Genomic DNA, 12976 nt, shown 5'->3' on the forward strand with positions numbered 1-12976 from the left:
ACGGTACACACATTATTATTAAAATGAGGCAAGATGAGATTTTCACACTATATGGGCAATAATTATGAATCCTAAAGTGTTTTTTTTTTAACAGCTGGAGTAAATGTGTTGTAAAACTTAGACTGTGCTTTTAATAATTTTGCAGTCTAAGGTTGTCATTTTGCAAAAAAAACAACAAAAAAAAACAACTGTGCAAGCTTAATTTGTGTTTTCATAAGTAATATAAAGACTTCATGACTCGGAAACTGCTTTATGGAATATCTAATATGGATAGAATAGCAAAGTATTTTTCAAAAGCAGTCCAGAACCTTTTAATCTAGCACTGATGTGAAGCCCTGAATCTTAATAGGCTTCAACTTCTTTTATCTCAGCATAAATACAGATGATCTGCAAAGACTTTAAAGACCAAATGAAGCTCTTCAGTTAAACAGCAAGAATTCAACATTACACAAACGCTTTGTTGAAGTGTGGAAAGATCGTTGGAAAAGCCATCAGGATCCCAACAAACACAAGGAAGACGATGCTCTGGTCAACTGAGGCCAACGTGCAAAATAGTTTTTTGAGTGGTGGAAAACAACCATGACATGCCAATCATTAAGGTGGAGGTGGAAGCATCACGCTGCCTTTGTTCGATTTGATGGGGAGATGGTGTTAAGCCCAGGAAAATCCTGGTCCACTCAAAGTACCCAACTTAATCCAGCGGAGATTATGTGACAAGGTTGCTGTTTAAATCTGATATCACAAAAAGACAAGCGTCGTTATCTTTACATGTCACATGCATGCACTTCTTTGTGTGGGTCTAAAATCCTAATCAAAGACACTTGTGGATGTAATATGACCAAAATAATCAACCGTGAATATTTGCCAGCCAGCATATGACCCTTTTTTGCATGTTATGCATCACATTTGCGTCTTATTAGACCCCATTACCCAGTCTACACAGCGTCTGTGAGAGGATCATGATGCAATATATCCAACTGAAAGGCAGAGCTAACCCAGAATACACAAAGAGCCCTCCATGTACGGACCTTAAACAGAGCAAACGTGAAGATTTCGAACACAGTCATCTTGGACACACAATGAATGGGATTCATTTCTCCAAAATCAGGGAGTTTAAAAATAAAAAAATAAATAACAGCATGAGGCTGATTACAAGGACAACGGAAGTGTGTTTTCTAGTTGATCATTACGGAGCATGCACACAGGCAGACAGGCAGGCTGGAGCCACAGCGCACAAGCAGCAAAGGTGCACTTTAACCGTGCACATGCTTCAGAGATGGCCGATGGAAACAACATTCCCCAGCGTCCAGGCGTCCCCAATGCAAAGGGCTGCACAAAGGCGTGCAGCCAGCGCGTGCCGGGGCCGCTGTCACGCGTGATAATCTCACAAATATCGCTCATATTTAGGTCAATCACAAAGTAATAGCGTTTTTAGCTGCAGCCATAACCCCCTCATCACTCCGTCCCCCGACGGCCCCCCACCACCACCACCTCTCTCTCTGTCTCACACGCACACACACACACCTCGGCCTCGCACGGCCAGCTGAGATGCAATAAGGTGAGGGCGTGGGTGATCAATGCAAACACACCTCTTCTCTTTCAGCACATCATAAGACAAGAAAAAGAAAAAAAAAACCTAATTCGTATCACATCAAAAAAAAACAAACATCTGGCGTACACTCCCAAGTAGAAATTCAACATCCGGCCATATTCCCAACAGGCTGTCATATTCTAGCAAGCGTCAAGCGTTAGAGTAGACGGGAGGCGCGAGACGAGCGAAAAGAGGAAGCTGGAATGACATTGCGCGTGCTTACTGTAAAATCAAATCTCCCCCGGGGATGGAGAGCCTCCCTTCTTCCTTCTCGACTCTCCTCCTTGCCGACGCGCAGAATCCTCCTCCCCCCGCCCCCCGAAAATTCAGACCACGGAAAACAGGTAGTCAGTCATTCCAGCCCTGCCAAGGGTTTCCTCCGGCTCGGTGGCGTGAGAGAAGGACAGCCAGCATCAGAAAGGGGGAGAAAGAGCGCGCGCGCGCGCGCACGAGAGAGAGAGAGAGAGAGAGACAGCTGTGGGGAGGAAATGAGGAGGGAAGGTAGGAGCGGTCGGGCCGGAGCACTGCGCACAGGAGAGGAGGCAAGGAGAGCGGCAGAGGTGCTTCCCCTCCCTATCTCTCTCTCACTCTCTCTCCTCTCCTCTAGCTTACAATAAAACATCCACCCACCCCCTCCCCCTCCCTGCTAGACAGACTGACAGACGGCTCGGGTACCAGTGTCAACAGCGCCACTCACTGGTGACGGAAGGGAATGCTATAAGGAAAGGAAAACAGAGGCACAGAAACAGCTGGGAAGCAGGAGTGCTCTGCAGAAGGAGCCTCAGCATTCAACTGGACAGTAAATAATCAAATAAATAAATTAGTCTCATGCAGAGTTGTGGTCTAAAGTTTAGTTGCCGGAAAAGCATATCAAACTCATGTAAATTCGAAAAAATTCGATTGAAATAGTGAAAAATGTTTTGGGGGGGGGGAGGATAAGAATCTCAAAAGAAAAGGTCAAAAATATCCACTGGTTCAGAACATAATAAAATGACTAGTTTAAGAATAAACAAGCGGTGACAAAAGACTCCAAAAACCTTTTTAGTCCTGTCATAATAACTAAGAATAGACTGATCTAAGACAACGACAAAGGGGATCTTAGAATGGCAGTGAGTGCCTCTGCTCCTTTTTCTAATACAAAGACATATAGAGCCGTTTTCTACACAGTGGAAAATTAACACTGCATCGCCTTGAACACAGTGACACAAAGTGGTGGCAGTATTATGCTGTGAGAATGAGGTTTTTTTCTGAAGCGAAGATGGATGGATGGATGGATGGATGGATGGATGGATGGATGGGATGGATGACCAGCAGGAGGTTGGATGGATGGATGGATGGATCTAAATAGAAGTCAGTCTTGGAACAAAACCTTTAGAGGGTGAGATTATTTTTCTAGCAGGACGTTTGAATGTACATTGTGGAAAACATTGGAAGCCACCATTTTAAGCCATTTTGTTTTAGTCCATTGCACAAATTCCCATTAAAATGCATTCATTCAATGCACCCCAACGAATGACCTTCTGTCAGACTTGTTTTAAATTCATGCCTGTTTTTCTATTTGGAATTGGTCAAAGCTTTCACATTCATTAACTGTAGAGAGCGCTTAGGAGTTTTCTAAACCAAAAAAGAAAGCAAAGCTCAACCAGGTGTGAAAGACCAAAACCGTTTGGGTTTTTCTTGATGCCGACATCAACACAATAAATAACTATTTCCTGCAAGTGTCAGGATTTTGGGTTGTTTTATAGTTTTGATAAATTGCTGTCGGTGTTATTCTTGTTTTGATTTAGATCCCCCTTGTCTCTGTTTTACCTTATACCAGTCCATTCTTACTTATTTTAGATTATATCTACTATTTATTTCTTTGTCATCATGGTTCTCTCTTTCTCTCTCCCTCAACAAGAGAGAGAGAGATTACCAGAGAAACCTCCTGCTGGTCTCTCCAGTAATCCTCACGTACCCGATCCCCTGTTTGCTCCCGCTCTCGCTTGTTGATTGCAAGTCATGTTTTAGGGTATTTTTAAATTACATTATTCACCTTCGCTTGCCTCCTGTGCCTGTACTACATTGTGGAATGCATCCATCATTGTCACTATCGCACATTATTGGAGCTTGTTAACATGGAATGAAGTTCAGCTACAACAAGTTGCGTTCCCGACTCGTCTCACCTTTAGCATATCTCGCGCAAATCTCACTCTGCCTCCAAAGCAGAGGAGAGGTACTCCTGTTTCTGTGCTGAAGTGGCTGGGAACAACGTCATAAATGCAGACACACACGCCAAATCGGGACAAAGCCTCTAACACGGCGTAGATGGACAACAAAAGGAGGCTGTGAAAAGTTTGTAATCTAGCTGAACGGAGCAAATCAGAGGATACGCAGATCCTCTTCATCCTGTCTCTTTCTGTCTGTCTTCTCTCTCTGTTCCCCTTTGTCAAGCAGCTCATTGTTCAGTCAGCTGAAAGCTATTTTGAAATGCCACAGCCAACTGCATCAAAGGCAAGCTAAATCTTGAACGCGCTGTGCTCATACGCACCGTTTGCTTCATTGAGCAAGAAATGACTGTGGATGTTCCGATTAACCACACATCTCCTCCAAAATGTCACATTGTGATGCCTCAGAAAGTAGCAATTTTAACACAAACCAAACTACGAAGTCCTACCAAACATAAAGAGGACGCATGTACGCTGAAACAATGTTCATGTATTTGAATGTGCATACTCCTCTATGTGTCGTCTCATCCTTTTGTCGCATTCTTTCCTTGCGACGCTTTGGTCTTTGCTGCTTTAATGACCTGACGTCTCGGTGGGTGACATTAAAGTTTCATCTGACCTCGTCTGAAAAATGAATTCCCTTAAGCAAGTCGCTTGTCTGCTCCAGTGAAGCTGTTTATTGTCCATCAGGAAGGCATCATGACTGTGGAAAGACGCTGCCCGGAGGTTTCATGAAGTCTGCGCTTAATCAGAACTCAGTGCATGCTCCACTGAAATCACATATCTACATACACTACATTAAAAACCCCACAGCACAACTCTATTGTTCTCACTGTCTGACATGATAAACCTTTCCTGTTTTAGGTCAGTGATTATTACGCAAATAAATTATTTCTATTAAATGTCTGAATGATAAGAGAAATAACCTTTTTTTTTTAAAAAACCCCATAATTTTGTATTACTTTCTTTTCATACAGGAAAATTGCTATAATTTGAGCCCAGATTATGTTTCCACATGCTTTGTAAGACACTACTGGGTTTTGGAGCACTTTTTACATGGTGGCAGACCTGTGGAGGTATTTTTAAGGCAAGACTTGGGCATGAAACAGGAAACAAGATGCATGCAGGTTGAAAGACTCTGATTCCTCACAATATTACTTCATTGTTTTCTTCTAAATCGTGATGCAGCAACACCGGCACCAATAGAGTTGATTGGTGTTAGAACCGACAACCCCGATTGGCTAATGAGGGCCCGGAAGACATTTTGTGTTGTTTTTGGCCCATGAACAAACACAAATGATCTTCTTTGCTAAATGGCAATTAAAGTTGAGCAAAGCGTTCCTCGTTCACGTTGCAGGGACACATTGGGACATAATGCTTCTCACACGGTGGGGCTGAGTGTTGACAGTAAGTTTACATAATCCCAACGTTTACCCCTCCTACTTTAGGGTTTAAGGAGGATTTTCTATAATTAATTACGTATTTTTACGAGAACAGACCCCATAATCCGCTGAAACTGCCTTGCATACATTGTGGCTTTTGCGGTAATAGACTAGCAGGATCAAGAACTGAAGCTGTGCCATTCTAATGGACAGCAGCACCATCCTGTGGCTAAAGAGAATAATAATTAACAATCTCTGTAGGTTTGGGCTAAGACATAAAATTAGAAGTTCACACTTTTTCTGTAATAATAAGGGTAAAAGTCTTTATTTCAGACATTTTTTTTTTTTTACAACTTTCCTGTTTCATTCTTGTACTTTAGATTTTCTGCAGAATCCTGTCTCTATCTTACAACTCTCCCTTATAGCAGAACTTTGTTTTTTTGTGACAAGCTTCCAGCTAAAATACAGAAATTAGTTATTCTTCTTCCAGGATAGACACCCCCCACCATTAAATGCAACTTCAGTTAAAAACTAAGGAAAGTAATATCTATACTACTCAATATTTTCCCCTTTTTTAACCAGCCTGAAAACAAAGTTCTTTTTAAAGTCATACTATTTAGATTAAACACCACAAACTGCCACACATTAAGTCTGTAATATCATAAATATACGTATATAGCTACAGTATATTCTGTAGTATTCTGCTCTCTGTTTGTTTGAATTATTTTAAATTTTGGTTTTTAGTACTACACACTATTTGACTTATTATTATCATAAGTACATCTACATATTTATACAACAATGGTATGAGCAAAAACATTTACATTTGAATATACTCAGTATATAGAAGTAACTGGCATTATTAAATACATGCAGTAATTAATTGATCATCAGCAGGTGTGACTGAGTCAAGAAATCTAAAATAAGCTTTATGGAAGTCAAAATGGAGAAAGGTTGGAAGACATCAGAAGCGTGGCCATGAATCAGGACAATAATCATAAAAACAGCAGCAAATCTACAGATTAAAGGAAAATATGCCACTTGTTAAAATGGCCTCGTCAAAATCTTGACCCCTATTTGTTTCAGTTTGTTTATATGGGTCCCAATTATCATGAAATGTCATCTTTAGACCCTATAAAAGACAAAAGGACCAATTTATAATGCATTTTTGAAAATTGAATTAGTTATAACAATATTTAATTTTAAGTATTTTAAATTAAGTTGTATAAAAATATAATAATTGCATCAATCATATTCAGGCCAATACGATCCAATAATTTCAACATATTGAATTACATGCACTCCAATTTAACTGTGATTATTACGCACAAAGTCAAATGCACTTAGTTCCAGTGGTGTGGAAAACCGCAGAATCGTCAGTCCTGACAATAATTACGGTATATACCTCGTTGGCAGCTTTGGCCATGTTTATCACCAGTTTTCCTTAACAATTAAAGTGTAATTTTCCTAAATTAACCGATTTAGTCGTGTTACATTATCTTGGAAACACTAGAATGCACACCGTTTGGTTATTTTCACTCACTGCACTCAATATGAAACGCATTGACTGGCCTAATTGCTTTTTTTGCTGTTGTTTTTCCAACAATGACGCTGAACGCACCGTGAGCCTCAGCGCTGCTCTCCGCTCTCTCTCTCTCCTCTCATCCTTTTGTGCGCTGTGTCCAATCAGCGCGTAGACGCGGTTAGCTGCCCGCTAATTGGCTGGAAAGGAGGAAGATGCAGCGTCCAGAGAGGATACGCTGAGGACTTTTTTTTTTTTTTTTTAAAGAGTCCTTATTGATGTGATTCTGGTCCGAAATGCTGTGATTGCTACAGTGTACAGCACTGTACACACTGGGATTATTACCGCCACCCCTCGGGGTATTGGGTCATCATTGCTTCTATTCCAGCTTTGGCTGCGTTTTGTTTGTTTATTCGGATCGTTTGATGTGATGTCGGCCGCTCGCGCTCCGTGTCCTGCAATCACGTCCGACAAAATGTAGCTCCAGGTTGTTTTGCTGTGGTGGCTTTGTCTGTAAAAGGTAAGGCACGTTTCAAGCAGGCCTCGAACGCTGTAAAACCTTCTCCTTCTAGATTTTAATGGGATTTTATTGGCGACCTCCCACAAATATGGCCACTTCCGTCAGTGCAGCTAATTTGAGTTTGAGTATTCACCCTCGCTACGCGTTTATGATTCACATTTCACATCGTCTCACTTTTCTTTTTTTTTCCTTTTTAATATGTTTCATGCGGACTGTCTGTCATAGAACAACATAAGGCAAGAGGAAAGAAAAACGATGTTAAAATAAAAATAGATAACATAAAAAATAACTTTTAAAAAATGAATAATAATAATAATAATAAATTTGCTTCTGATTTCATGCGCGTCTTTAGGGGCATGTGTCTCCCAGCTTTGCATGTTGAGTTAAAATTGTGTCTGAAAACGACGACTTTCAAGTCCTTCTGACACATTTATTGGATTTTATTAAGAGTTTATTGGATGTTTCCATCTCCAAGAGTCTTGAAGGTTTTCCTCCAGGATTTCCATCCACTCTAACCAGTCTCCCTGTCCATGCACTGCAAAAACACCAAATCTTGAATATTCCCTAATCTACTGGCAAATTATTTCCCTCTATAACATGGGAAAAATATCTTCTTATAAGTGGAACTAATACTTGTTTTTTTTAATATCAATATTCAATAATTGTTTATTTAAAACAAGCTCCTATGGCTTGGTGAAAAGTTGCTTCTAAGTTAATACAATAATACAAAGTTTTTAGTTTTCCCACAACATCCAATTTCTAAGAACATATTCCTTCATGATTGCAATGAGTGTCAAGTGAGTGGTTGTTGTCATGGGCAGGCAGCCTACCAGCAGAGTGCACCTACAAAATAAGAGCAGTTCCTCCCCAAAACAGTTGGTGGCAGCAGTGATAAATTACTAGACAGCATATATTTATAAATATAGGGGTCTATTTATTCGCTTCAAGAAAATATTTCTCCATTTAGTGAATTGAAAAATAAAGATGTTTTGCTCTGAATGGACTCTGTTGTTGGCCACCCCCATGTGAACATTTTCTAGATGGTGTTTATTTAGGGGTATCAGAGTAAAAGGGCCTCATAATACAGAAAAGGCGTGTCACAATTTTCAGATTTTTGGTGAATCAAATTTTGAAAATATTGTCATATTCTAAGTCTCTTCCATTCTAAGTTAACTTACGGTGGCCCAGAAACACACAAGTCATTTTTAGAGCATAATAATTTTAGAAAAAAAACTGAAATAATTTCACAGGAAGTTACACGACAACAAATTCCTGCTGTTTTACAGCTGAGTACAACATTCCTGCGGTACCCGTGTTGAAGATCCAAGCGGCCTTCTCGGTGTCCCAGGTGTTGCTGTCCGAACGATGCGCGAAAGATGTCTGACGTGGAGAGCACGTATGCGGACTTCATCGCCTCCGGCAGGACGGGCCGCCGGAATGCCCTGCACGACATCCTGCAGAGTCCCACCGACCCTGACGGGCGAGAGCTGCCCCTCACCCTGTCTCTGTCCCAGCTGCACATCAACGCTGGAGGAGGCGGTAAATTCATCCACTATGTCTGTGTTTCAATCTAGATCAGACAGACAGACAGACAGACAGACAGACAGACAGACAATAATGTTTAACTACTTTAAAAACTACTTTTCTGATGTTTACATTATGTTGTAATGTTATTCCCTTCATAAAAAAAAAAAAACAAATCCCTGGAGCGTTGCTTTGATTGTAGTCTCCCGTGGCAACCATTCAGCTGTACAAAACTCTTGGTTGGACTTAGTATTGCCTTTTGAGGCACAGCTCATCCTCGCACCTGCAGTTTCCAAGCTTCCGCCTTGCAGAGAGTCCCAGATCCCACGTCTTCCTCACTCAGTTCCTTCAAACTAGCCGACGGCAATTAGCAGACACCTGGTGGAGCTGTGGAAGAGCTGAGCTCATTCTATGAGCTATGTCTCAGAGCAACGCCGGTGAAAACGTTGTTAAAATGTGATGACTTCCTAAAGATGGAGTTTCAGAAAGAGCGGGAGTTTCTTAAAGGGACAAAAGCCCAATTTCAAGACGTTAAATTGCAATGTACAATTTGTTTTAAGTCGTAGTTGACATATGTCGCATTTTTTTTTAAACAACTGTTGCTGACATACTTACCTAGTTGTGCTATAAAATCTAAGACACGTAATGCTGGCCCTTTAAAATTTTGTTGTTTTTAATTCAGCATATTTTTTAAAAAATTGACAGTTAGCCCTTTTGATAAAAAAAAAATTCTTTTATCAAAGAATAAAAATGTATTTTTAAGAATACGTTTTTAAGAAAATGGCCACGTATCAATGACTGATTAGCCGATGGATGAACTCTGTCAACTTTAGATTACTTCATTGATGAATATCTTGCATTCCTATGGGATGTCAAGGCCTACATCGCAAAGTCGTGTCATTAACTGAGTCCAGTGGCTTTTCCAAATGGAGGAAGAAAACATAGGAGGCGTAGTTTGCTTGCTCCAGAGTGTGAACGTTCTTCACTTTTCCCGCAGATGAAGAAGACGCAGAGGACAGCCACAGCTCCTCCGCCTCGGCCCAGCGAGACGCAGAGCAGAGGAACAGCTAAGCTCCCACGTCCCCCCTCCAGTAGACGGAGCGCCGCAGGACGGATTAAAGTCTGCGTCACAGTGGACCTGTTCGCTCGTAGCGGCCCGGCGGCTGGAGGCTAGGACCATCGGCGTGGATACGCCTTCAAGCAGAGCCTTCACCCCTGCTGAGGCGTCGAGATGCGATCGCTCGGTGCTTCCTGGGAAGTGGAACGACTGATGCTTTTCAGAGTCAAAAGTACACAAGTGGTAGTTTTTATGTTTTTTTTCTTTTCAAACAAATTTTGCTGTCAGTCTCGGTGGTCCAACACACACACACATGCTGAAGGACTAAAAGGAGAGAGAAAATGGAGCTCTGCAATAGTCAGAGCAGTTTGTAGGACCGCTGAGACATGCTGGTATAATGGGTCACAGTGGGAGTAGCATGATTGTAGAAGCAGTGGTGCTGGTAGAGGCTGTATATTGCCAGTTAATGGTTTGTGCTTGCTTTGAGCCGACATTAAGGCAGAGGGATATGGACTCAACTGTATCCGAATTGAAACACGGAGCTTTGGAAGTTCAATTCATGCCGAATTGTTTCCGCAGAGAACGAGACGTTCCAGAAGAAGGGTGACATGACGCGTCCTTTAAAATGCGTATCTTTATTTTTTACACGTTTACAGTAACAATGCAAATATTATCACAGCCTTACATGAGTAGTTTGTCCAGTTCGGAAGTGTGTTTAGTCAGTTTTGTGTTGCGTTAGAGAAGAAGAAAAGTCTCATTGTTTTTGTCAAATTTTGGAGAGGAATCAAGCTCATCGGTTCACAAAAGCATAAAATCGCCACTGCTTTCACATTTGCTTGAAGATAATATATCTGGTTACAGGTGTTGCAGGTCAAGGTTCGGTCTCATTTAATTTGAAAAAAGGAGAAAAATCATAATAATAATAATACAATAATAAAAAAATACTTTTTCACTATTTATCCTGTTTATCAATAAAAAAAAGCTTTTTTTTTTTTTTTTGCAAAAATACTTCTATAGTGCACAGTCACAAACACACTTGCAACTTTTGAAAAACTAATAAGGCCGCTGCTCCTGTGTTACTGAATAGAAATGAGACTCAGGGAAGTCATTTTGTGTGTTAAAAACATCTTAATCCATAAAAAGGGCTAATCTGTGACCTTTTAGGTGCTGACAGAAAGTTAATTATGCAACTATCTGTGGTTGTGGCTTCGCTTTTCAATACATGTTAATTTGGTTATAGAACTTATTGATATTCTTAGTTCACAAAGCTAAAAACTGCTTATTAAAAGAGACAAAATGCCACTGTGGTGTTCAGACAGACCATAAATGGATTACAGAATTGTTCTTGTTTATGTATACCACACTTGGATTTAATGTAACCCATTAAATCCGAGTGGGGTCAGCTCTTCTTTTGCACTTCAATACCGACTGACTACCGTTTCAACCCAAGGAGTCGCCACCTACTGGCAGTAAGGAAGAATGCACTTTCAGGCCCGCCTGTTCTACTGCCAGGTTAAATTAGAAACGTTACTATGTTCCTCTTTCATCCTTCGAGTTCTTTCTTTGCATGTTCTTTGTTTGTGTTTGTTTTCTCTACCGATTTGCACAATAAAAGTTACACATACCCAAACAGCAGCTATAAAAATAAACACTTCCTTATTCCTAATAGGTAATAAAACACGATGTGATTTTTCTTCTGACCTTTGAGATGCAATTTACTTTATTAGTCATATTTACAGCCAGATCGTCTTTCCTGGTATGACACTGTCCACACATTTTGATTGGCCTACAGCGTTTTTCCTTTCTTTTCACCCCCCGGTAGTTTACATCCACTTGTTTCCTGGTCCAAAGAGCAGCACGTTTCATTTTTATTACTTTAGAGGACAGATGCAGATGACCTCAGCTGCAGTGGTGTCCCTCTTTTCTTCTTCTTCCTCTCAGCAGTAAGCGTGGTGGCCCAAAACCGACAAACTACTCCTAAATGTAAATATGCAACAGTCAGCAGATCTTCCAGGAACACTAACTTGTGTGTGTGTGTGTGTGTTTGTGCGAATGTTTAGCTGAATCGCATTCCTGCTCATTTGTATAAAAATGTGATACTGTCTCATTATTTGTATAAATTAATCTGCATGTGTCCTTCCACTCCCACACACACCACAGACACCTCTGCTTCACTACAGCTTCAACTCTGACTCCTTTACCACGACAATACTGTAGAGAGCAAACATACCGTAGCTCTCATGTTGTTTGATTTGTGAGCCATTTCTAATTCTGCTCGTCGTAATTCCACATGTAGAATATTTGCATGGTTTCCTCTTTCTGTCTGACTCTCTGTAAGTATATTTTCTATTTCCTATGTTAAACAAAGTTTAATAAATGACCAATAAAAGAAAAGAGGAGTTTTGGGGAAAAAGTTACTTGTGTTGTTGCAGTTCCACGGCTCGACCAGCAGGGGGTGCAGAGGCAGAATTGATCATAAATATGCAGCTCCTTGCAGAAATTCTTATTTTCACATTGTGCCATGTTACACTGATACATCTCAATGGATTTATTTGGGATTTTGACACAGATTGGTGCATGGTTATGAAGTGGAAGGAAAAGTTTATGTTATTTTTACACATGAAAATTTGAATGGTGCAGCGTGACAAAAACTAAAGCCACAACACAGTGACTCTTGAGGACTGGAGTTATACACCGCTATCAATCCGTTTTCCCCGTTTGACTGTGATCTGCTTCTCTGTTTAAGCTAAAGAAAGGCATGATGCTGCCACCACCACTATGTCTGAGGGGTGTTATGTTTCCTTTGATTTCTGCATCTTGCAAAACGTTTAGTCCATCACTTGAAGCTCAAACAGAACATATTAAAGTTTTTCTTTGTACTAAAACATGGAAAAGTTTAAAGGGGGGGTTTGAATACTTTAGCAAGGAACTGAAGAGAAATACTTGGAGGTTTTAAAAAGGTCCCATTTAAAAGGCAGGGTATAGGCAAATTGAATCTATTGCTGCAGATCCTATGAGAAATGCAGTGTGTGTGTGTGTGTGTGTCAGTTGCTGATTATGCAAATAATCATTAGACAATTGTACCAGGAAGTTTGGGTAAGATAGAAAAATCCCCAAGCAGCTCCCCTGAGTTCCTCATTCTGCCATCGCAGCCCACGACGGCCATGTGACCC

At 40.7% G+C, this 12976-nt stretch overlaps 2 protein-coding genes across 8 annotated transcripts in view; one reads left to right on the forward strand and one right to left on the reverse strand.

Annotated features, from left to right (window-relative positions):
- Positions 1 to 2176, reverse strand: part of ctnnd2b (catenin (cadherin-associated protein), delta 2b) — a 169037-nt gene extending 166861 nt beyond the window's left edge. For 4 of the 6 annotated variants that reach the window (XM_028020776.1, XM_028020777.1, XM_028020775.1 and 1 more), the window contains exon 1: positions 1815 to 2175. The gene's annotated coding sequence lies outside the window, so the exon portion shown is untranslated. Of the gene's footprint in view, positions 1 to 1589; positions 1755 to 1814 lie in introns of those variants that run through there. The other 2 variants (XM_028020773.1, XM_028020779.1) reach the window with 2 other exon arrangements.
- Positions 2177 to 6884: 4708 nt separating this feature from the next.
- On the forward strand, positions 6885 to 12220 carry LOC114145992 (cAMP-dependent protein kinase inhibitor alpha). 2 transcript variants are annotated; one of them, XM_028019716.1, is made up of 3 exons: positions 6885 to 7222; positions 8509 to 8761; positions 9744 to 12220. In XM_028019716.1, the coding sequence occupies exons 2-3, from the start codon at positions 8599 to 8601 to the stop codon at positions 9815 to 9817; spliced, it is 237 nt and encodes a 78-aa protein (XP_027875517.1). In that variant the 5' UTR covers positions 6885 to 7222; positions 8509 to 8598; the 3' UTR covers positions 9818 to 12220. The 2 variants fall into 2 exon arrangements, with proteins under 2 accessions (XP_027875517.1, XP_027875516.1); XM_028019715.1 differs by having other exon boundaries at positions 6891 to 7222; positions 8571 to 8761.
- The last annotated feature ends 756 nt before the right edge of the window (positions 12221 to 12976 follow it).

Source organism: Xiphophorus couchianus, chromosome 6 (genome assembly GCF_001444195.1).
Source record: "Xiphophorus couchianus chromosome 6, X_couchianus-1.0, whole genome shotgun sequence".
Lineage (NCBI taxonomy): Eukaryota > Metazoa > Chordata > Actinopteri > Cyprinodontiformes > Poeciliidae > Xiphophorus > Xiphophorus couchianus.